This window comes from Falco peregrinus, chromosome 7 (genome assembly GCF_023634155.1).
Source record: "Falco peregrinus isolate bFalPer1 chromosome 7, bFalPer1.pri, whole genome shotgun sequence".
NCBI lineage: Eukaryota > Metazoa > Chordata > Aves > Falconiformes > Falconidae > Falco > Falco peregrinus.
The window spans coordinates 17699176-17723611 of record NC_073727.1 but is presented as its reverse complement, the minus strand read 5'-3'; the positions used below and the strand labels follow the sequence as shown (position 1 = coordinate 17723611).

Below are 24436 nucleotides of genomic sequence, written 5' to 3'. Positions count from 1 at the left end.
TCAAGAGTGAAAAACGCCATTTACTGGGTGCTCCAAGTGTCCGCAGCAGAGATACAGCAAACCACACTTTAGGGGCAGCACAGCTGGCCTGTGGCGGCGGGGGCTGCAGGCATGGGGCTGGCAGCCTGGGACAGGGCAGCCCCTCAGCAGCACGGGGACCCTGGTTCTGAGTGGTGCAGTGCCCAACCCACGGCATTGTTAACCCAGGGCTTGCACCCTGCTTCTCAGCCCCTGGGGTGTGCTGCTGGGGACGGACAGAGCAATGCTCAGGGCAGGAGCACCTTGTGGGCAGGGCCAGGGGCCAAAGAGAGGAGTGAACACAGATGGAGGAGCGTTTCAAGGGGCAGAGCTGCCCCATGGCATAGCAGGCTGTCAGACCCAGAGCAGCCCCGGGGTGACCATGGCGTCATCTTCTCCTCTGTGCATCCCTGGAGTGGTGAGGGCTGTAGTTACAGGCAATGGGATCCTCCAAGGAGCGAGCGGGATGGCTGCTGCTAGCACCCTACATATCCTGGCCCCATCCACAGCCACAGGCGCCTGTTCCAAGGGCTCTAGAGGTGGGGCAGAGTCAGGTAGCATGCAGGAATCCCTGGGAGGCAACACGGCTTCCACCTCACATCCGATTTGCCTTCCAGGAGAGGTAGCAGTTCCAGACGATGGCAATGCACTGGACAACAGCCAGCCTGGGGACAGAAGGGACAGGGTCCACAGCCACAAGCTCTGGGAGCCTGAGAGCTGGGGCCACGGCTGCATTACTACCTGTGCTTCAGGGGCACGAAGTAGAAGTTGGCGATTTGCACCGGTGGCCAGATCTGGGCAGAAAAGGAGACAGCAGTGAACAGGCCCTGCCAGCACCATGCCCATCTCTGCTCAGGGCGCCCAACTGAGCCCATGGCAGCCCCCGAGGTGAGGGACAGGGGACAGGTGTGAGGAGGAACCCGGCATGGCACCCCAGGGCCCCAGAGGACCCGCCTGCAGCGGCTGACCGCACTTACGCAGTAGTTGGTCAGCAGGGCATCCATGTAGTCCTGCAAGAGAGGGGAGGCTGTGAGCACGCAGTGCAGCCCCACTGCCACCCAGCACCAGTGCCCAGCCCTGCCACCCAGCTGCCTGCAGCCTTGGCAGGGATGGTCGTTTGCACAGCCCCAGGGAGGCCCCAGCACCAGCAAGAATGGTGCAGGAGTGTCTCCAAAGAGCTGCCAGCAACCCAAGGAAGCAGCCAAGGAAACAACCAAAGGGCTGCAAGCAGGGGCTAGGAGCATGTGGAGGGGCCACTGTCCCCTGCCATGATCCCCCTCCCCAACTCCACACCCGCTCCACCTGCGCACGGGGTGCTTGCAGCCCCTTGCTGCCTGCCTGCACCCTTCCCAGAGCTGTGTTCGCATGCAGTGGCAGGGAGAAGGTAGCCACAAGTGCTCCGTCCCCACTGTGAGCCCTTTTTGCCACCAATGCTGGGTGCCACAGGCAGGCCACCACATGCCGCCCTGCCTGTGCAAGCCCAGCAGGAGAGCAGGGGCAGGCATGGGGCAGGATAAGGTGCTGAGAGGGCAAGTGGTGAGCTGGGTGCCCCCAGCAGATTCAGACAGTGGGCAAGGTAGGGGCAGTTGGCTCCTCTCCCCAGTGCAGGCTGCAAGCCCCCATCCAACCCCGTGTCCCCCCAGCCCTGCCCCCCGCCCCGGCACTGTGGCGCAGGGCCAGAGAGGGGCACCCAGACAGGGCAGCCACCCTGTCCTTGTGCTGCACCCATGGCTGTGCCGCAGCCCTGCCCCACAGCAGCAGGATGAGTCCCTCATCCAGGCTGGCTGTGACTCAGCCTAGAGCCCAGCCTCTTCCCAGTGCTGGCCGGCAGCCCAGGACGGGGACAGCGGGCACAGGGGTGATGGATGCTCTGCTGACGCTTCCTCTGTGTGGGGAGAGATGGATGTGCCCCAAGCCAGGGGTGAAGGTGGCTGCCAGCCGCTGTTGCCTGGTCCCCAGCCCAGCCCCCTCCATGGGTAGGGCACCGGCCAGGAGCCACAGCTCGCAGGAATCACCCACCACTGTGCTCAGGCCCTGGCCGGTCTCCCTGGTGGAGGCAAGGCAAGATAGATAGCACCACCTGGTTGAGATGCAGCTAGGGTGGATGGGAGCACTCGGGCATGCTGCCCATGCCTAGGGCCAGTCTACATGTGCCTCTGGGGTGTCTCAAAACACCTTGAACCCTGGTTGCTGCTCTCACAAAGCCAGGAGAAAGAAGAGGTAACTCAATTCTTTCCCAGAATTTGCTCCCTGCACTCCAGTGCAAGATGAGGGGCAGGAAAGGTCTCTGCTGACACATACCTGCTGCATGGTGGGCAGCTGGCTGGTGCCTGATGGGTGAACCCATGCAGAGGAATGAGCTCTGGGTGATGCACCCCAGGCAGAGCTCCAGCCTGGGGCACCAGCTCATGGCCCAGTTGGGGCAACATCCCCAGCTCACAGCTTGGAGGCAGAGGGCCCTTCACACACAGCCCCTGCAGCCATCACTGGTGTGTGAGTGCCAGTGCCACACAACCCTGGGCAGCCCCAAGACCACCCCTGGTGTGCCTCACCGCATGGTGGGTGGTCACCTGTTCCCCGGCAACTCACGCTCTGGACATGCTGACTCAGCTTTTGCACTGGTTTCCAGCAATTACTGCTAATGGGAGCCATCTCAGTAATGGGTCTGGAGATGCAGCCAGGAGAGGGGCCAGACAGCGTGCAGGGAGCTGGATGGCACCAGGCACCCAGCCACCCCAGCCCAGGTAGGACCCCAGAGAGCTGTGCCACAGGGAGCAGCCTTGACACCAGCACCTAGGAGACTGGCAGCACCAGGCACCCAATGCCCCCAAGGCCCCGGAACCCAGCACTGAGCCTGGCAGGGCCAGCCCCATGCACCCCTGGGCTCTGGCCAGGCAAAGACTTGCTCTGTGCCTTGCAGCAGTGCGGCAGATGCCTCCCCACCCCAGCCGTGGAGCGCCTGTGGAGCCAGCTCTCTGCCTGAGGTCCTGGGGCACGATAGAGTTGCAAGTCAGGCTGTGAGGACAGGAGCGCGATGGCAGAGCTGGGGGCACGCAGTCGGTGCTGGGACGGGGCTGTGCCTGGGCACAGGCGTGACCACAAATAGGAGCAGCTGGCAGTGCTGGCATGCTGGGAGGAGCTGCCAAGGTGCCCCTGCTGATGACAGCTCCCTGCTGCTCCAGGGAAGCAGCACATACCTGCTGGATCTTGGACCAGTTCTCCTCCACTGACAGACCGTTCATCGCTCCAGTGATGGCGAGGAAGCAGCCAAGGAAACACGGCGCAAATGCCCCCTGCAAGAGGCGAGTCAGAGCCCAGTGCTGTAGAACCTGTGGTGCTTGGAGCTGGGTCCGCAATGCAGGGTGAGGGGAGTGTGTGGTGGGACAAGGGGGGACAGGCCCAGCTTGCCCGATGGCCTGGGGTTACTCAGCCTGCTGCTCCCCAGCACAGAGCCATACAGAAGTACAGGCACCACCACAGAACCTCTGGAAGGGTCCAAACCCAGACTAAGGTGGCCCCTCTGCAACCCTGTACACCCCAACCCTCCACTGCACTGGTACTGGCCCCAGCCTCAGGAGCTGGGGCTCTTGGAGCAGGATGGAAACCAGCCTGTGGACACATGGCTGTACCTACCTCCCACGGCACCAGCCCCATGCAGGCACCCTCACCCACGTGGCACTGACCTGGTCCAGGACCATCTTCTTCACAGCCACCACTTTTGTGGTCCCTGGGATGAGACGATCCAGGATCTTGTACCAGCTCCCCACAACAGGCCCCTGCAAAAGCCAGATGGTGAGGGGCAGCATCCTACTCGTCCCGCTCTCCCAGGCCACAGGCTGTCAGGGCTGGGGGGTCTCCAGAGCTAGCTACATGGCCCGGCCCTAGCCCTGAAACACAGGGACCGGGGCCTGTCCTGCCTCCCCTCCTGGGCTGTGCTGCTCCTTGCTGAACGCTGTGTTGCCATGGGACAGCCCCCACGTGTAGGGTGGGCACAGGGACCCCCACAGCCCCCCCTGCCCCTCCTTGACCACTCTGCCGGGCAGTACCAGCACTGGCATGGGGCAGCCAGGGGCCTGCTCCAGCACGGCAGCCACAGGACTTCACATCTGACACACTGGGCAGGGTTCTGTGGCATGGGGACCCTGGCTGTGCCAGTGCCACCCAGGGCTCCCCGCCCAAGCCGCCAGTGCAGGGCACTGGGCCCAATGTCGCCCTGCCCAGAGCATGGGAGCTGAGGGGTCAGGATCCAGCCTCAGCCTACACAGCAGAGCAAAGCACGTTTTGCACCCTTGGGTGTAGGTCACCCTCCTGCCAAAGTGAAACCTCCCCAGGGATGGCACCAGCAGCAGGGACAGGCACAGGTGCCCAGGCTGCATGGGGAGGCTGCCAGCCCTGTCCCACCCTGCAGCGCAGCTGGGGGTGCCCATACCCATAGCTGGGTGTAGGAACTGGGTGCTCCTCCTCGAGGGGACCCAGCTCTGCCCACAGCTGCTGAAGGTGGCACCAGGATGACCCAGCTGACACCCAGGCAGCACAGTCTCACCCTGCCCAAAGAGCCCTCCATCCCACCCCACCCAAAGCCTGCTGCTCAGCCCAGGTGCCCACTGCACACTGGCACTCACCACAAAGCAGAAGCCGATGGCCATCATCTTCAGGGTCCGGGGGCCGTTGTGCCCACGCAGCCCCCGCCGCTCTACTAGCTGCTGGGCGATCATGTCACCAGCTCCCATGAGGGCCCCTGTGACCAGCACAGCCTGCTCTGGCAGCTGCCGTGCACTGGGCCAGAATACGACCTCAGAGCACCCTGCGGACAGCCAGCTCCTCCTGCCCAAGCGCTGCCCTGCCTGCCTGCAGCGCTGCTGCGCCGGGAAGGCCTGAGCCTGCTCTGGCCCCACTGAGCCCATCCCGGTGCACAGCTGCCCACTGCCCTGCACCAAACCTGCCCACTCCCACCCTGCAGCACCAGCCCTCTCGCAGAGGCCAAGTGCCTTGGGCTGCTCTTAGGACGATGCAGCATCTCTAATTGAAACAGCGGCCAGCTGTGCTGTGTCCCCAGAGCCCTGGCACAGGGTTCATCCATCACCCAGGGCCCACAGTACCCGGGGTTTCGGGGGCAGAGCCCACCCCACTGCTGCCTGCACTCCCGCTGTGGCCTCTCCTGACACCTTACACTGCCTGAAACTTCTCCCCGAGCACCGTGCAAACCCTGCCGACTACAATACCCTTCCTTGGAAAGCCGCTCTCTGCCGCTCTCACCTGGCAGCACCACCGCCGCCACCAGCCAGGTAAGGCTCGCTGGGTGCCAGGGCTGGCCCCGGCTCCTCGCTGCTGCCTGGCTGCTGGCACAGCTCCTTGCCTTGTTGCCATATCAGTGTGAGGGACCTTCTGCTGCGCGCAACCCCTGCAGAGTGCTGCTCAGCTGGGCCTTTGGCAGCCCCTGCTCCATCCTTACACCCTTGACCTCTTCGACGCAACTCGGCTGGCCCAGTGCTCTTTCCCCTGACCTTTGCGGGCTCCCTGCTTATTCCCGCTGTTCCTCCCAGGATGGTTCCCAGGCAGGTCTCCAGCCCTGCTGCGATTCTGCTCCATTCTTGGAAAACCTGAACCCAGCAAGCCATTGTCTTGGGAAGTGCTGGTCCCAGCAGCCCCCACCGCACTGCCAGCTCAGGGCCAGCCCTGCCCAGAAGGTCTCTGTGAGCGGTTTCTTGTGGACAAGGGGTGGCAGAGCCCTGGCCGTGTCACCAGCAGCACCCAGCCCTTACTCCCTCCCTCCCAGGGCCACCGGTCTCTCTGTGACAGCCCCCAGCAGTGCCACAGGGAGCACATCCCAGCCTAAGGGCTGCAGACCCCAGGCCGTGGCAGGGGAGCATGCCTGCCGCCTCTACAGTGCCTGCAGCTGGATTGTGCCGTCCCCAGCCAGCATGCACGAGGGGAACGGGGTGGGAACAGCTGCCCAGCTCCTTGCCCCAGCCATGCAGGCCAGGGCTGCAGTGTGGCCCCGGGGAGCCCATGGGCAGTGGCTGGACCCAGCCCAGCCCAGCTGCCCAGCAGAGTCTGGAGACAGCCCAGGAGGCTGGGCAGGAGCCAGGGCCTCAGCCAAGACCAGTCAGGCTGGACATGCCCTGGCAGGACTGGGAGAGCTGGCCCCATCTCTGCAGCCCCATGGAGCTGCCGCACCCCTGGAACTGCCTCCTGCCACTGTTATCCCTGGCTCCATCTCCCACCCTGGACCAAACGCAGCCCCCAGGGGCTGAGGCTCTGCCCCTAGGCCCTGAGAGCTACTGCACCCCTCCGTGATGGCAGAGTGGCCTCCACCAGCCCACAGCAGTGCAGGGGCAGGGGGTGCCAGCAAGCGAGGGACCCCAGGCCAGCATGGCAGAAGCGCCAACTGCCTGCTTCCCACAGGCAGCCTTCCCACTAAGCACAGGCAGGCTCCCCCCGCATGGCGCTCATTGAGAAAGCGCAGCCGGCAGCACTGGCATTACTCATTCAGTGCTGAAGGCTCCGGGCACAATGCCTGGCAGGGATAAAGCAATGCCAGGGCTGCCAGTGAGGGAATAGACCTGTCCGTGCACCCCGACCAAGCCTGGGAGCAGGGCTGGATCAAGTCTCTCGCAATGACTTTGCTCACTCAGGCTGGCACCAGTGCCACTCGCCACACGCACTGTACTTGCCCAGCCCTGCTGCAGCTCCAGCACGGGGCTGGGGACCCCAGCTGCACTGCACACCATGAACACAGGAACCAGCCCCTGGTGGACCCCACAGCTCTGCCAGGCCCTGCCACCACTGCCATGTCCTGCCCTGGGTTGGGAAGAGCCAACACGCACGGTAGCACCGCACCTGCACGGGAGTGCTGGATGCAGCTGATGGGAAGGGTGAGGGCTCCCCAGCTGGCCGCCACCCGAGCTCCAAGGAGGCACTTTCTCGTCTGCTCAGTGCAGAGCAGTGCACGGGCAGGCAGGAGGCAGCACGCAGCCCCCAGCCAGGCCGAGCCCAGGGTGCCTGGCCGATCCCACAAGTTGCTGTTCCTGTGGTCAGAGGACTTTGAAACGAGCCCAAATCTAAGTAGGCCACACCGTCTGCATCCCCCGTGGGCCTCACCGGCTGCCAGCTGGAGATTGCATTGCCACCACAGGAGCACAAGGCTGCTTGCCGCAGGCAGGGACAGCAAGGTCACGGCCATGGGCACGTGCTGCTGCCCACTGTGCCTGGGCCCTGCTGGCATCCTGGCCCAAGGCCTGAGATGCAGGAGGCAAAGCCCTGCCTGACCCCACTGCTCCACTGCCAGGCAGGACAGCGATTCGACTGGGGGAGTGCAGCTGGGCACACCAGGCACAGCCAACTGCCAGCAAACCTCCCCAGCCTAGACCTAGCCAGTGGCTCTGCTCTGCCCAGGGGAACAGCAGCATCGGGGGCTCCTCCAGCAGCAAGCAAAGGCACGGCTGGAGGCTGGGATCTGCACAGCCCCGCTGCAGCTGCCCAGCATGGGGCACAGGGCTGGGGGGAGTCTGCCTCCTCCACATGGACCATGGCACAGCCAGCAGCAAGGGGCCAAGCCCAGCCTTGGATGGGATAATTATTTGCTGGAGCTACAAGGAAGCAGGAAAGCTCAGCCTCCAGAAGGGCTGCCCTTATCCTAGAGGAATAGCTATGCTCCCACCAGGGCTGGGCCCAGGCCCCCGCTGCAGGCAAGGGAGACATCCAGCCACCAAGCCTGAGCCTCTTCTCGGCTGCAGCAACCACATCCAGCACTGGGCCTATCACTCACACAGAGCAGCTGTACTCGGTGGCTGCGCAGCCCCATGGGCACAGCCCTGTGCTCCTGGTGGCTGCCACAGCCACGAGGAACTGTTAGTAGGGGGGAACAGGGGTACATCTCAGCATGGCAGGACCAGCTCCAGCGTGAAGAAGCAACAGGCAGAGGTGGAGCCCAGAGCCAGCATGGGGCTGCACCAAGCCAGCTACAGCAGCAGCTGAGGCTGCCAAGGAAGGAGAGGGCTGGTCCTGGGCAGCCCTCCCAGCTCCACCTTGGCCTCGCTCCAGGAATCAAGGGGGGATGTGCAGCCCAGCAGCACACGATGCAGCAGGTTCCAGGCAATAGACTCCATCAAATCAGATAAAAATAACAGCAAGAACAGTGAGGTGGCCTGGCAGGACCCCAGCAGCCTGGCAGGCAGAGCAACATGCCGTCACCCCCCACCCCCCGCCCCCGCAGCAGCAGGGAGGACCAGTGGCTGCAAGCGGAGCCCCCTGGCACCCATACTAGTTCCCCAGCACAGCAGGGCATCCCCAGATGCCCCAGGCTGTTTTTCCAGCATCTCAGGCTGGTTATTTGTGAGCAGCATGGCTGGTGGGTGGCAGGGGTGGTGGGGAAGGCTGCAAGCAGGGGGTGCAGAGGAGAACACGCAGGGACCCTGCTGCCAACCAGCCTGCTTTGCACACCCCTCTGCATGGCTCTACAGCACAGGCAGGATGGATTTTCCTGCCAGCCAGCAGCCCTGCACAGGAGCAATGAGCAGCAGGGAGACAGAGATGCTTGTTGCTCAGGACTGCAAGTCCAGGGCCAGCAAGGTCAGGAGCATCCCTGCCTGTAGCAGCTGCCTGCATAGGGAGAGTGTCCTTGGGGCATGGGGAGGCACCTGCCAGTGCCAGGGTAGATTTATGACAGCTGCCAGCCCTTCAAACAGCAACACTGTTAGGGAGAATAAATTACCTGTGCAGGGCCCCAAGGAGCCTCTCAGGGGCAGGGTCTCTCCCCAGGCAGCACCTCTGTGCCCAACTCGACCCAAAGCCTTTGCTGCCAAGTACTGGCTAACACCCAGGGGAGGGTCAGGAGGTCTCCACCCCAGCGCCACGGCCCAGCATCTACACCCTCCCAGGAGGAGGGGGGGGCCCCAAAACAGCCTCTACCCAGAGGTTTGGGGTAAGGCCTCGAGCTGTGGGAGGTCTCTCCGGGGGGCTGGAAGGAGGCACAACCCCATTAGGCCTCCCAGCTCTAGTGCAGCCTCCCGATGCAGATCTCCTGCAGCTGGAGGGGGCTGAGGCCCCTCACCCAGTGGGACACATGGTGAGCCCCTGCTCCCTGCTGAGCCAGGGGGAACAGCAGCTCCTCCTCCCCACGAACGATGGACCACTGAGGCACCGGGACCCTCCACCGCCCCCGCTCCGTGGGGCTCCTGCCCTGCCTCCCACAGGGGGCGACCGAGCCCACAGCAGCAGAGCAACGGGGCCCCGTGTTACTGGGGTGAGGGGGCTGGGGGATCGGGGGGCAGGGAGGGCCCCGAGCCGGGGCTGGGGATCCGGCGTTCCCAGACGCAGGGGCACGGGGGGGACAGGCCCCGGCGCGGCGCGGCCCTTACCGGCGGTGAGCGCCGGTGCAGCCCACGGCCGCCGCGCCAGCAGCCGCCCGCAGCCCTTCCACAGCGCCGCCATGGCCCGCGCGGCGCGGCGCGATGACGCAGCAGGCGGTGACGCGGCGCGCGGTGACGCGGTTTATTGGCTCAGTAGCGGCCCAGCACGGTGGCCAGCAGCGCCATGCGCATGTACATCCCGTTCTCCGCCTGCCGGAAGTACGCGGCGCGCGGGTCCGAGTCCACCTCCACGCTGCGGAAGTGACGTCAGAAGAGGAAGTAACGACAACCCCATGCCCCGCCCCCCATCGCCCCAAGACCCCCCGAACCCCGCCTAGCACCTCCATCGCCCTGATGGACCCTTGAGCCCCCTACAAAAGCCGCTCCTGAGCCATCCCCACAAGAGCTGCCCCTGAGCACCCCCCAAGAGCCCCCCCCCAACAGCCCCCCCAGCTGCCTCCGAGCCCCCCCAAGAACCTCCCCCAGCTGCCTTTGAGCCGCCCCCAAGAACTGCCCCAGAGCAGCCCCCTGCAGATACCCCACCCCACCCCAGAGCTGCCCCCGAGCCCCCAAGTCCCCCCATCCCCACACTCCAGCCCCCCCCATCCCCACCTGATCTCATTGACACGGGGCAGGGGGTGCATCACCACCATCCTCTCCTTGGCCCGGGTCATGATGTGGGGCGTGAGGATGAACTGCCCAAAGCACTGCAAGGGGGGGCAGACAGCCCTGAGCTCCGGGCAGGGTGGCAGGCTGCCACTCCCCACTGCCAGAGCAAGACCTGGGGGGGTCCAGTCCCTCCCAGCACCACCCTCACTCACAGCCTCGTACTCCTCGGCCAGGCGGAAGCGCTCCTTCTGGATGCGGGTCATGTAGAGCACGTCCGTGTCAGGCAGCGCCTCCTCAATGCTCCCAAACTCCTCCTGGGGCAGCACTTGTCAGCATGGCCAGGGGGGCGCAGGGCCCCAGCCCCCCCAGCTTGCCTACTCACCTGCTTGATGCCCTTGGAGGCCACAAAGCTGGTGATGTCGGGGGGCATGTGGAGGCCAGGGGGGGGTGACGTAGCGCAGGTTGACGCGGTACAGGGTGAGCAGGCGGGCCAGGGAATGCACCGTGCGCCCATGCTTCAGGTCACCCACCATGGTGATCTGGGGAGAGCAGTCAGCCCAACCCACAGTGCCATGGCTCCCCAGCCCCACAGAGGGCCTTCTACTGTGGTGGGGGGTGGCAGCCATAACCCCCCACAGCACCTTACCGTCATGCCGTTGACAGTGCCCAGCTCCTCGCGGATGGTGAAGATGTCCAGCAGCGCCTGCGTGGGGTGCTCTCCCACACCATCCCCAGCGTTGATCACGGGCTTGCGACAGTGCTTGGCAGCCAGCTGGGAGCACAGCAACGCTGAGCGCAGGCAGGATGCGGCCCCCACCAGCCCGACGGTGACAGGACCTGGCTCTTGTTCCTGACACCTGCCCAGCCTGACCCACTGGCGAACACAGCCCTGCCCCGTGGCGCGCAGCTCACCGTCCCCATCATAGGGGCAGGACATCAACACCTTCAGAGGCAGGATGCAGCCACCCCACCAGCCCCTCTCACCTCCACAGCACCCGGCTGTGGGTGTCGAAGCACCAGCACGTCGGCGTAGCAGCACATGGTCTGCACGGAGTCAGCCAGCGACTCGCCCTTCTGCACCGAGGAGGTGGCCTCTGAGAAGGACAGGATGGAGCCACCCAGCCGGCTCATGGCCGCTGCAAAGGAGCTGCTGGTCCGCGTGCTTGCCTCATAGAACATGGAAGCCATCACCTTGCCCTGTGGGTGCCACATTATCACCTTGGGGAGCCCAGGTCACTTACACCCACCACAGGGCTCCCCTCAGCCTTGCTTGGAGTGTCTGGACAGCCACCCCACGCCCAGCTCACCTTTAGGATGTCCAGGTTCCGCTCCTTCTGCACCAGCATGCGCAGGATGTGCGCCACATTGAAGAGATGTGATAGCTGCAGGGAGAGGTGGCTCAGCTGGGGTGTGCACAGTGCCAGGACTGTGCTGGGATGCGCAAGGCAACGCACCCCCTCCTCTTATTCAGGTGCCCGTGACCCCAGTGCCCACCACCAGCCTGTGCACCTGGTCCTTGGAGAAATGCTGGACAGAGAGGACATGCTGCCCGACGAGGGGGTGCAGCATTGTGGAGGTCTGGAAGTGGGGCATGCCCTGGGGGGACGCCTGGCGTGGGAAGGGGCCCAGTGGGTAGAAGTAGCTGTCCTGGATCCCAGCTGGATCTGCAGCACCAAGAGCAGCCGGTCAGCCCATGTGGGTGGGTCTCACTGCAGGCCCCCAGTCACTCAGCCTGCCTGCCTGCTATGGGCCCCCAGATCCCCTTGCAGCACTCACCCGACTCCGCTGCCTTCCTGCCGGCCTTTTCTCGGGCATCCTCAGCTGGGGTGGGAGAGGGGAGCGGTGATATTAGAGGGTGCGGGCAGCTGCGGCACCCTGGGCCCCATTCTCCCAGGGTGCTGTGTGTGGCACAGCCCTCCCAGCACTTGACAGCACAGGGCAAAAGCACCGCAGGGCCCGATGCTGGGGCTGTGACCCCCCAGAGATGGAGCAGGACAAGCCCCAGCACAGTGCTGTGCCCCTCTCCCCACACACCCCACAGAACCCGATCAAACGCAACCCAAATCACACTGGCAGGCAAAGGGTCCCCGAGGTGCCGTGCAGGCTGGGGCAGATGGGGCGCAGTCAAGCGCAGCTGTGCCCTGTCCAGTGGTGCCTGGCCCCATCACATGGTGCACAAAGGAGCCCGTGCCAGGGTGGCACAGGCAGCCCGGGGCCAGCGCGGCACCTGGGGGAGGGGAAGCACTCTTCGGCTGCGGTTAGTGCCATTAGTACAGCCGCGTCTCATTGTCTGAGTGAGTCGCCCCGCGACATTACCGGTGCCTCGGGCGCCCGGGCGGTGCGCGGCTCCCAGCCTCCGGAACGCTGAACAGGACACAAGGGCCAGCGTCAGCGGGGCCGCCCAGCCGTGGCCCCAGACCCGGCCCTGGGGCGGCACGCTTGCAGCCCCACTGCCCACCCACCACACTCCACCACGCCACACCACTCGCCCCCACCCCCTACCTGACAGCCCAGGGTCAGAGGCCCGATGGATGCGGGGCGGGAGGTGGAAGCGCCCCTCGCCTATGGGGCCAGCTCGGCGGGGGCTGGAGGCTCGGCCGCGCAGCATCTCACTGGCTGCCACATGCCGGGGCCGCTCAGGGGTCTGCAATAAGAGACAGAGATGTAGCCAGGACAGGGCAGGGACCCTCCCGCCAGCTCCACACACCCCAGTACCTTCGCACTCTCCTTGGCAGGGGCTGCATGTGGCACCAGCGCAGCTCCTGAGGGCCATTTCTTCACGTCCTGCCCATAGCCGGGGGGCACCAACACCTGCAGCCATAGGAATGATGAGGTTGGGGGTGATAAGAGTTGGTGCTGGGGGACTCCCCTAGACACAGGGGGAAGGGTGACCTGGGGCTTTACCTGCCCATCAATGTAGGCAACCTCCCCACGCAGGACCACTCTCCGCACCGTCCCCTTCACCTTCATGCCCTCGAAGGGTGTCCAGCAGGCCTTGGAGAAGACCATGTGGCTGGGGATGATCCACTCGTGCTCCAGGTCCACCTGTCAGGACAGCAGGTCAGAGGCAGCAGCGCAGCACTGGGACTGGATCTGGGGAGGAGGCAGGCAGACACTCACCTCCACGTAGGTGTCCTCCTGTGCTGGCAGCCCGAAGATCTTGCGGGGGTTCTCATAGAGACGCTGGATGACATCCTCCACAGTGAGCCGCCCCTCGGAGATGGCAGTCAGCAGCAGCGGCAGCATCGTCTCCAGGCCAGGGTAGCCAGGGGGTGGTTCCTGCCCCTGCTTCTCCTCTAGCGTGTGGGGGGCTGCAGGATGGGGCTGTGGTCACTGGGGGACGCGCTGCTGCCCCCACTCCGTGCTCTTGGCCCACAGCTGTCATCCCCCAGGGCTCACCATGGTCTGTGGCGAAGCAGTCGATGGTGTCCATGTTCTCCCAGAGCGCCTCCACGTCCTGGCGGGTGCCCAGCGCGGGCCGCACAGCCGCTCGGCCCTCCCCGAGGCGCCCCAGGTCATCCCGGCACAGGAAGAGGTGGTGTGGGGCCACCTCGCACGTCACTGGGATCCCCTTCTGCTTGGCTGCCTTGATGAGGAGGATCTGGGAGAGCCACAATAAGAGAGGCGGTCCCCAAACAGCCCCCGTGCCCCATCATGGGGGCCTGCAGTCCCCCTGCTGCACCCCTGGGCCCTGCTGCTCACCTCCTCCCTGTGGGCCACATGGCAGATGTGCACAGGGCGCTGGTACAGCTGGGCCACCATCAGGATGGCAGCCACTGTCTGCCGCTCCGCGTGTGCCACGACAGGCAAGTGCCGTGGCCACTGCTCGAAGTGCTGAGGGCAGTACAGGGATGGTGGGAGCCGGCACCGGGAGCTGGGTCCAGCCCCACGCCAGCCTCCACCCACAACACCTCACCTCCATCCACAGCGACACGTCATCCATCCGCAGGCTGGAGAAGGTGTCATTCAGGTACATCTTGAGCCCAGCAGCCGCCCCGGCCAGGGGGCCCAGCAAGCTGGCATTCTCCGAGGAAGCCCCCAGGAAAAGGGCAAAGTCGCAGCGGGCCCCGGCCTCGGCCAGCTGTGGGGGCAAGGGGCGGTCGGTGCCAGGCCAGAGTCAGCCCCACTGCAGACAGCACCACAGCACCCGGGAAGGGGACGTGGGCATCAGACTGGGCAGCAGCAGTCCCTCACCTTCTGCACCAGGGCAAAGGAGGTGGCATCAGTGATGGCAGGGCTGGTGTTGGGCATGGCGCACACCATGGTGATGCCCCCAGCCAGGGCAGCTGCTGTGCCCGACGCAAAGTCCTCTTTGTGGGTGCCGCCTGGCTCACGGAGGTGGACATGGACGTCAATCAGGCCTGGGGAGCAGGGCAATGTTACCACAGGCAGCCCCCAGCCACGGGGGACACAGGACACCCCAACAGCACAGTAAAATGTCTCCTCTCCCTGCAGCGCCTTCAGATGCCCCCAGCGCTGCCCCAGCTCTGTGCTGCATCCTCTGGGTCCCTGGCCCCTGCTACAGCCCCGGTCCCACCTACCTGGCAGACGGATAAGCTTCTGGGATGTCATACAGTCCACGTGCATCTTCAAGGGGGGGGCTGCACCAATCTGGCGCAGTGCCTGCGGAGACAGCAGCCATGAGGCAGGACCTGTCTTGCAGGGACGCATGAGGCCCAGGCTCAGGAACGGGACCAGGATGAAGATGTCTGCCTGAGCTGCACCCCAAAAAAGACCCTCCCGCAGCAATGCCCATGTACAGCACCCCATCCCACAGTATCCACAACAGGACTTTCCTACCCCAGCCCCTGCTTTGCTCCCTTCACCTGCACCCACATCCCTTGAGCCCCTGGCACACCCCAGCCCACCTCCACAAAGAGCTTAGTGCACTTGATGTCAATGATGAGCGGCACGGAGTAGTCAACGGCCAGGCGTCGGGTGCGGTACCCTTTGGTGACAAAAGAGGAGAGTCGGCGACCCCCCGAGTTGCGCATCGAGAGGTTGATGACCATCTCAAAGTGGTTCTCAGCCAGGTAGTCCAGGATGCTACGCTGCGTCTCCCGAGCACCAGCCTCACTGCTGTCTGCCTCCTCAAAGTGCCAGTCCACGGCCATCACCTGCCAGCAGTGACACCCATCATGGTCCCATGCCTCCCCTGAGGGTGTCCCCGGCCCCCACCAGACCCCCATCCCCAACCTTGATGCCATGTTCGGTGTAGAAGTCAGCAGTGCCGAGGCTGGCATACAGCTTGTAGCCGAGGCTCTCCAGGGTCCGCACTGTGGGCAGCAGCTCACTCTTGTTCTGCAATGACCCCAGGGTCAGTCAGAGGGTGGAAGGGGAGCCCTGGCCTCTGTCCCAGCTTCTGTCCCAGCCCCACGCACCTTGTAGCTGCCAATGGTCAGCAGGATGTTCTTCTTGGGGATCTTGAAGCCAGTGCTAAGCATCGCCTTCAGGTAAGCCTCACAGCGGTTCTCCCCGAAGCAGGCCACCTCGCCCGTGCTGGTCATCTCCACACCCAGCACCACATCAGCACCCGCCAGGCGAGAGAAGGAGAACTGGGGCACCTGGGGGCAGCAGGGGGCTCAGAGGCTGCCCAGCCATGTGCCTCAGCCCAGGCTCTGCAGCCCTTGCTCACCTTGACACCAACGATGCCTGTACCCGTCATCAGCCCCACAGGCTCCACATCCTCACCCATGATCACCTGGCTGGCCAGAGCCACCAGGTCCACTCCCAGAGTCTTGGAGACAAAGGGAAAGGAGCGAGAGACACGGACATTGCACTCTATCACCTTCAGCTGGTCATCCTGGGGAAGAGGGGATGGTATTAAGCATATATGGGGATACAAAGTGTCCTCCCACCAGCACAGTGCCAACCCGGTGCAGCTCCCCAAGCTAGGGTACCTTGGCAATGAGCTGCAGGTTGAAGGGCCCAGTGACCTGCAGCTCCTGCCCAACAGCATGGACAATGGCCTTGATGCGCTCCAGTGTCTTAGGGGTGATGTCCTGGGGGGGCGTCACCAGCGTGGCATCACCTGAGTGCACCCCAGCATTTTCCACGTGCTCCGAAATGGCAATGGCCACCACGACGCCATCGCAGGCCACGGCATCTACGTCAATCTCCTGCAAGCAGGAACACAGTCAAAGCCTGCTGTCGGCACTGGGGCAGGGGGACAGGGTTCTCATGGTGAGCACGGGTGCCCCAAAGCCAGGGCAGTCTCCTGGATGGACCTTGGCTTCCTGGATGAACTTGGAGATGACGACGGGCTGCTCCTTGGACACAGCCACGGCGTTGCTCAGAAACTTTTCCAGGTCGCTGTCCGAGTAGGCCACGTTCATGGCAGCGCCACTCAGCACGTAGGAGGGGCGCACAACACAGGGGTACCCCACCTTGCAGCAGAAGTGCTTGGCCGACTGTGGTAGAGATGGCACCCTCAGGGGACAAGCCAAGGGCCAGTCCCCACTGGGGCAGCCCCATCACTCTCATCAGCCCCCCACCTCCATGTCGGAAAGCTCCTTCCAGAGGGGCTGGCTGATGCCAATGGAGTCAAGCAGGCGGGAGAACTTGAAGCGGTTCTCGGCTGAGTCGATGGCCTCTGGGGAGGTGCCCAGGATGCGGCACTGCTGCCGATGCAGGGCCATGGCAATGTTGTTGGGCAGCTGCCCACCCATAGACAGGATAACGCCCTCAGGGTTCTCCAGCTCATAGATGTCCATCACCACCTGCAGCACCGCATGGAGCAGGGGGATGGCTGGGACAGGGGCCACAGCAGCCCCTACCCTACCCCAGCTCCACAGCAGGCAGAGCCCCTACTCACCTCAAAGGAGATCTCATCGAAGTAGAGGCGATCACACATGTCATAGTCTGTGCTCACCGTCTCAGGGTTGTAGTTCACCATGATCGTCTTGAAGCCCATCTGCCAGGGGAGTAGGACACTGTGAGGCCAAGGGCCACCCCGCTCTCACTGGAGACACCCAGCTCACCAACCCTGCAGGGTGCCGGAGCCCAGCCAACCTTGCGGAGCTCCTGGATGCAGCCGACTGCACACCAGTCGAACTCAACACTACTGCCGATGCGGTAGACGCCAGAGCCGATGACCATGACGTGGGGCTCGCGGAAGGCCAGGTCATGCTCGGTGCCATTGTAGGTCAGGTACAGGTAGTTGGTTTGGGCCGGCCACTCCGCTGCCACCGTGTCGATCTGCTTCACCACCGGCAGGATCTTCAGGTCACGCCGCATCTTCCGCACAGCCAGCTCAGTGCTGCAAGGGGCAGGGTGAGCACCAGGACCTGGGCTGGACCAGAGAGTGGGAACACCCCCTCCCTGAATTACCTGAGCACGGCCAGAGCCACCTGCTTGTCTGAGAAGCCAAGCTGCTTGGCCCGCTTAAGCACAGTGAGCGGCATGGTGCTCTGCTCCTCACGGTACGACTCCAGCAGCACTGCGTGGTCTGTGATGTTCTTCATTTTGTGCAGGAACCAGCGGTCGATCTTGGTCAGCTCATAGAGCCGCTCAATGGAGTAGCCAGCCCGCAGCGCAGCTGCCAGCACAAAGATCCGCTTGTCCGTTGGTGTCTCCAGCTCCTGCCCGGCCAGAGAGAGGTGAGCAGGGCCAGGTAGGGGGCAGACAGCCACCGCTCCTCTAGGACTGCACTGGCAGCAGAGACCCTCCCCAGACCCCTGGCACTCACCACATCAGAGGCTGGCTTCAAAGTGTGGTCAAAGCCCACGCAGTTCTCATCCACCATCCTCAGGGCCTTCTGGAAAGCCTCCTCGAAGTTCCTCCCAATGGCCATGACCTCCCCTGTCGATGGAGCTGTGAGCAGCTAGACCCCACACACCCACCGTGCTGCCTACTTGTCCACCCTGCACTCACCCACACTCTTCATGGAGCTGCCGATCTTGGTGCTGACACGCAGGAACTTGCTGAGGTCCCAGCGTGGGATCTTCACCACGCAGTAGTCCAGGCTGGGCTCAAAGTTGGCTGTGGTGGAGTTGGTGACAGAGTTCCTGGGGAGGGGACAGGGGTCAGTAACTGGGGCTGTCCCACCAGAGTGGTGCGAGGCCAGCTGGGGAAGCACCCCATCCCTACACCACAGTGGTGCCTTTACCTGAGGAGGGGCAGGGGGATGCCCAGGGCCAGCTTGGCAGCCACGTAGGCCAGGGGGTAGCCGGTGGCCTTGCTGGCCAGAGCTGAGCTGCGGGACAGCCGGGCGTTCACCTCGATGATGTAGTACTGCAGGCAGCAGGCAGGCAGGTTAGTGGGGCAGTGCAGGATGCAGCTCCTGCAGCACTAGGCTGGGTGCTGGCCGCACAGCTCTCAGCTGCCCGGTGCTCAGCTGGCACTGAAGAGTCGCTAGCACAGGGTGGGCACAAATAGCAATGGGGAGCAAACGGAAGGGCAGCTGGGCTAGGAAAGGGCAGGCAGCTAGGCTGGGAAAGGGCAGACATTGCTGACAGCTGCAGCAGGATGTAGAGCCACGCAGGGACCTCCCAAGCACCACCCACAGCACCGGGAGGAAGCAAGACCCAGTACGCTGCTGCACTTGTCAGGGCCGACCAAGCCACCGATACGGTGAGACCCTCTGGCCCCCAGGGATGCCAGGTGCTGCAGCCCGGGGAGGCTGGTAAGGCGCACCACCGTGGGCTAGCGCAGGGCAGGACCTGGACATGGGCTCCCCAGGGCAGGGCTGGCTGGGGGCATCGGGAGGGGGAGCTGTGGGAGCTTCACAAACCTGCTCTGACTCAGGGTTCAGGGCAAACTGGATGTTGCACTCTCCCACGATGCCCAGGTGCTGCACCACCTTCACAGCCGTGCGCCGCAGCATGAAGTACTCCATGTCATTGAGGGTCTGACTGGGTGCCACCACGATGGACTCGCCCGTGTGGATCCCCAGCGGGTCCAGGTTCTCCATGTTGCACACCTGGCAGCAGGGGGGTCACCACAGGCTGAGGGGAGGGAACCCACCACCCCATGCATTGCCTGCATGTGCTCCTGGCTGCTGCTGCCCCAGGCGAATCCCTCCTGACTCCCACCATGTCCTCCCCTGCCCTGAGGACCAACAGGGGCTGCCCTGCACAGCCAGGGCTTGAACACAAGTTCCTCGGATGCCCCACTTGTTGCAGCCCACCCAGAGCAAAGCACGGGGGGTGTGGGGGGTCTGGCTCAAGGAGTGCAGCTCTCAGTAGCACACAGCAGCCAGAGGCACTGAGGAGCCCTCCCTGGGGACGGGAGCCTCTGACCCCACACTCCCAGTACACTCCTCTGTCAGTTCCCCCCAGAGCAGGCCTGGAGGTCTCCCCTCACCCCGTACCGTGATGCAGTTGTTGTAGGCATCCCGCACCACCTCGTACTCTATCTCCTTCCAGCCCTTCAGGGACTTGTCCACCAGGACCTGGGAGGTATGGGTGAAGGCCTGGCTCACCAGTGCCACCAGTTCCTCCCGAGTGTTGGCAAAGCCAGAGCCTAGGCCCCCAAGGGCATAGGCAGAGCGCACCAGCACCGGGTACCCCAACCGCTCAGCCGCTGCCTGTGCCTGCAGAGAGCAAACGGGGTCACACTGGGAACAGGGAGGACAGCACCCTGCCTGGGAGCTGCCCCCCATTCCCATCCCATCCCATCCCCGGACCTGCTCCAGGGAGGCAGCAGCCTCACTGGGCGCCACGTGCTCCCCGATCTCCTCCATCTTGTCCACGAAGACCTTGCGATCCTCTGTCATCTCGATGGAGGCAACAGGGGTGCCTAGCACCCGCACACGGTACCGCTCCAGCACGCCTGCCTTGGTGAGCTCCACACCACAGTTGAGGGCCGTCTGCCCCCCGAAGGTCAGCAGCACCCCATCAGGGCGCTCGTTCCGGATCACCTAGGGGGCACGGGCAATGGGGCAGGGACCCACAGTGGTCCTGCAGAACGCACCCCACACCCTCCATCTGCTGCTGCCCCCCACAACCCTCCACGTATCAGCCCCTCCACCACACCACAGACCCCCAGACACCCACTGACCCCCCAGGTAGCCCCCATCCCTGCTGCCCCGGCGCCCCCCAAACCACCCCTCACCCAGCTGGCACCCCAGGGTGCTCACCTGGGTGACATACTCGGGGGTGATGGGGAGGAAGTAGACCTTGTCTGCCAGCCCCTTGGAGGTCTGCACCGTGGCGATGTTTGGGTTGATCAGCACTGTCTGGATGTTCTCTTCCTTCAGTGCTTTGATGGCCTTATGGGGAGCAGAGAGGGGTCACAGCTGGCACCCCCAGGCCCCCACCCCCTGGGTGACACCCCCACCGCGCCCTGTGTGGCTGCTCACCTGTGACCCAGAGTAGTCGAACTCACCCGCCTGCCCAATGGAGAGGCCACCGGAGCCCAGGATCAGCACCTTGCGGGGACGGGCTACATCCTGGCCCCCTGCTGGCGCCTTGTCATAGGTCAGCCAGTCCCGCAGGCGCTCCCGTACTACGGGGGAAGATGGGTCACACTGGGGCTGGGGCAACACGCACCCCTGTGCAAAGCCCTGGCCCCACAGGCTTGCCCACAACCCCCACCCACAGCCCTAGAGCCAAGGGCCTGGCCACCCCTTCCCAGCTCACACCTACCTGTCCGGGCACTGCCGTCTCCGCTCCGCAGGTCCCTTGCTGCTTCCATGAAGATGTCGAAGAGCCCCTCCAGGTCTGTGGGGCCGGCACGGTGCTCAGGGTGGAACTGGACACTGTGGAGGTGGTCAGGTAGGGCATGGCCTCATGCCCCGTTGGACTCCCCAGCCCCAGCCCCGCACCCACCTGAAGAAGGGCTTGTGCTCATGGACAAGGCCCTCATTGGAGCCATCATTGGCATTGGTGAAGAGCGGGACCCAGCCAGGTGGCAGGCTGCCCGCCTCCACTGCAAAGCCGTGGTTCTGTGCCGTGATGAAGCAGCGCTGTGTGTCCTTGTGCAGGCATGGCTGGTTGTGCCCGCGGTTCCCATACCTGGGTGGTGGGATGGGTGTCAGGATGGGTGTCAGGCAGCCCTGGGCAGCTAGGACCCTGCACCGACCCTCACCCCAGATGGCCACTCACTTCATCTTGTAGGTGCGGGCGCCAAGGGCCAGGGAGAGCAGCTGGTGCCCGAGGCAGATCCCAAAGATGGGCTTGGGCTGGGGCACATCCAGCACCCGTTGTAGGCTGGACACTGTCTCCTGGCAGAGCCGTGGGTCCCCAGGACCGTTGCTGATGAACAGCCCGTCAAAGTCTACATCAAGACAGCAGCAGGGTCAGAGCGGGGCTCCCCAGTCCCCCAGGGCCTCCCAATCCCTCCAAGGCCCCAGAGGGTCCCTCAGGCTACCAGCAGCCTAGCAACAAGGCACTCTGAGCCCACAGCTCCCCAACACCCCAGGAGGGTCACACAACAGTGCCCTGACCCCACAACACCCATACTGGTGGTGGCAAGGACCCCCCCAGCCTCCCCATGGCCCCACATGCAGAGCCACATTAGGGCACCCTGACACCATGGTCCAGAGCCCCCCACCCCAATCACAGCAAGGCACCCTGAGCCCATGCCCCCCTTATCTCTGCAGCATCACACCAAGGGCCCAGAGCCCTAAAGTCCCCCAGAAAGGTGACATCAAGGCTCCCCAGTGCCTTAGAGCAGATCATGGTTCCCTGCTGCCCCCAGCACCAACCAAGGAGACGTCCCCTGCTCCAGACCCTGTTGCCCCCCTCCCCAACCCTCTCCAGACCCTGTTGCCCCCCTCCCCAACCCTTGGCAGGGCCCCAGGATGTCCCCAACCAGCAATACCCCACCTGCAGTGTCCAGTGGATGGTCCCAGGGCACCACAGTGACGGCTGCGCCCCGCTCGCACAGGCACCGCACCTGGTTGTACTTGAGACCGCAGTCAACTGCCATGATGCGCAGCGACCCACCGGGGTTGACCACAAGGGGTACCTGCAGGAGGGGCAAGTGCAGATCACCCCGGCCCCTCGGGCTGGGACCAACCTTTCACAGTAAGCACCTCGGCAGCCCCAGCCACCCCGCAACCCAGTGCCACCCCCCTCTGCCACCTCTCCAGTTCCCCAGGCACCCCCACTCATACCCCCAGCCCAGCACAAGGCCCCCAACCACTCCCCAAGGCCCCCCTCGTGCCCCCCAGCCCAGTGCCAGCCCCCTCAGTCCCACCTTCAGCGACACCTCCTGCACCAGGTGCCGCTTGCTTGGATCCTCAAAGGAGAGGCTCTTCGTGGGGGTCCCATCTGGCACCAGCATCCCCAGCAGCGTCCCCTTCTCACGGATTTTCTTTGTTAAGGCCCGAGTATCCACCCCTGCAGATGGGCTATGAGACAAAACCCCACAGCCCTGTCCCTCCCCGAGCAGGACCCCACGCCCCAGCAACATCATCCCCCCTAACTGCCAACACCGCAGCGATCGCCAGGGGGGCAAATCCCAACACAGAGACAAGCCTTGTTCAGAGCTCACTGCTCCCTGGACCCTAGCCCCTCAGCCACTCCATAGCTGCCCCCCAGCTCCCACCCCACAGTCTCCCCAGTCCCACCTTCGAGCCCAGGAATGTTCTGCTCCTTCAGCCACTGGTCAAGGGAGAGGGATGCGCTCCAGTGGCTAGGGGTCTCTGAGCACTCGCCCACCACCAGTGCAGCCACATGGATCTTGCTGGACTCAAACCACTGAGGGGACAGAGGGCAAGCATGGCCAGGTGGGGGGTCACCATCCTGGGAGAAGCCCTGTGCACCCTGCGGGTGCCCAGCCTGGCCATCCCCATGGGGCACAGCAGGATGGCTACAGCCATGGGGGAATCCCATGGCACAGGACCAGCCCCCATTGACACCCCACACGGCATGCTGGGCTGCTGCCGCCCCCACCTTATCTCATACCCAGCCCTGATGAGGTTGAGGCTTAGTCCACCTGAGCTCCCAGGAATGGGCGGCCAGGTCCCAAGTACTGCTGGATGGCAGCCCCCTGCCCAGGGGCCAGGATAGCCCACATCGCAGGACCCCTCAGCTTAGAGCACAGCCACGACATGAACCAGAATGTTGGAAAGCACCGCTCCCTCTGGCCACAGCCTCACCAGGGAGCCCCAGACATGCCAGTGCATCACATCCTATGGGACTGGGTCTCTGGTTCCCGGGAGCAAGGCCTGTGGGGCTGCAGTAGCAACCCCAGTCTGCCAACGCAGGATGGGGCTGGGTAGACCCCCAGGGTCAGCATGGCTTAGCCCAACACAGCACAGCAGGGCCTGGACTCTGCCCCCGGGCAGAGGCGGCCCCAGGACAGCCAGTGTGGAGGCTGAGGGGCTGAGGCCTCATCGAGGACAGACACATGGCCCCACTCCCCATGTGCTGGAAGGGCGCCCCAACCCCAGCACACAGAGATCTAACCCCCGCCCACCCCCACCACCCTGCTCCCCTCCTAGGAGGATGGCAGGCTGGAGCACCCTGGGCCCCACTGCTGGCTCCGGGCCCTGCAGCACGGGTATCAAACCCGCACCTGCTGCCACGTGCCATTCTGGCACACCCCTGCCCCAGCATCCTATGTCAGCCCACCGCTGCACCATCCTGCCCTGCGCTACCCCCGCCGTGGCACATGTGGGTGGCTGGGCCGGGCAGCTCCAGGTACTCCAGGGACACACTGCCCCATGCACGCTGCCTGCCCCACTGTGCTGCCCCACACATGCTGCCTGTCCCGCTGCCTGCCTCGCCGCCCCCGTTCCAGCACACTCACCCTGCTGAGGCCGAAAGAGTCGGTCTCATCCCGAGGGACGCCGTAGTTACCGACGAGCGGGTAGGTGAGCACCAGGATCTGCCCCTTGTAGGAGGGGTCGGTGAGGGCCTCGGGGTAGCCCACCATGCCCGTCTGGAAGACTGCAAGCACAGGGAGCGCCTGGGACGGAGCCCCCGAACGCCGGGCCCGGCCGCATCCCGTAGCGCCCCGGGCCAGCTCCCGCTCCAGCCCCACGGCGGGGCGCCGGGCAGGCGGAGGTCCACGTACCGACCCGGGCCCACCCCCCACACACACCCTCCCCCCCCTCGGTGCCGCTCGCCGGCCTCAGGCCGACCCCGACATCCGCAGCCGTCCCGGACCCGATGCCAGCCCAGCCCCGCCCCGCCCGGCCGCACTCACCCACTTCCCCGGCAGCGGCGGCCCCAGCGGCCCCGAAGGGACGGCCGCGCAGCACCGACCCGTCCTGCAGTACCAGGCACTCCATGGCGGCTCCACGTGCGCTCCGGCAACCCCGCGGCGGCGAACGAGCGAAGGGCGTGCAGCACGGCGGAGGCGGCAGGATCCGGGGCGGGGCCGGGCCGGGACAGCCCCCGCGACGGGGCGGGGCGGCAGGCGGCAGCCCAGGAGCAGCACCTGGTTCACCGGTGGTCCGGGGAGCGAGAGCGCCGCGGGGCAGCGGCGAGAGAGGAGTTGGAGCACCGGATCCGCCGGCTGTGGCGCCTCAGGACCCAGTACCGCGGGCAAGGGTGGGGGGGAGAACG

The 24436-nt window shown here is 64.7% G+C and overlaps 2 protein-coding genes across 3 annotated transcripts; both read right to left on the bottom strand.

The window, feature by feature from the left end:
- On the bottom strand, positions 1–9500 carry MPV17 (mitochondrial inner membrane protein MPV17). Of its 2 annotated transcripts, XM_055810352.1 has the most exons (6): positions 9378–9500; positions 4641–4756; positions 3702–3794; positions 3216–3311; positions 996–1028; positions 1–735 (listed from the first exon to the last, which is right to left on the bottom strand). In XM_055810352.1, the coding sequence occupies exons 1-6, from the start codon at positions 9448–9450 to the stop codon at positions 373–375; spliced, it is 774 nt and encodes a 257-aa protein (XP_055666327.1). In that variant the 5' UTR covers positions 9451–9500; the 3' UTR covers positions 1–372. The 2 variants fall into 2 exon arrangements, with proteins under 2 accessions (XP_055666327.1, XP_027634979.2); XM_027779178.2 differs by lacking the exon at positions 9378–9500 and having other exon boundaries at positions 4641–9351.
- Positions 9497–24258, bottom strand: CAD (carbamoyl-phosphate synthetase 2, aspartate transcarbamylase, and dihydroorotase). Its single transcript, XM_055810350.1, is given in 46 exon segments — positions 9497–9621; positions 9981–10075; positions 10190–10291; positions 10360–10422; positions 10424–10516; positions 10624–10749; positions 10962–11174; positions 11285–11359; positions 11487–11641; positions 11754–11798; positions 12294–12341; positions 12480–12621; positions 12693–12788; positions 12882–13022; positions 13098–13288; positions 13377–13578; positions 13680–13811; positions 13894–14058; positions 14172–14338; positions 14519–14600; positions 14846–15094; positions 15174–15278; positions 15359–15541; positions 15613–15780; positions 15878–16096; positions 16205–16387; positions 16472–16696; positions 16792–16890; positions 16989–17235; positions 17307–17557; positions 17665–17777; positions 17850–17983; positions 18085–18209; positions 18709–18897; positions 19288–19509; positions 19603–19836; positions 20056–20187; positions 20278–20423; positions 20564–20676; positions 20747–20932; positions 21023–21194; positions 21746–21887; positions 22119–22261; positions 22492–22621; positions 23676–23815; positions 24075–24258. Coding segments are annotated over 46 exon segments (6771 nt in total). The 5' UTR covers positions 24160–24258; the 3' UTR covers positions 9497–9518.
- Between the last annotated feature and the right edge of the window lie 178 nt (positions 24259–24436).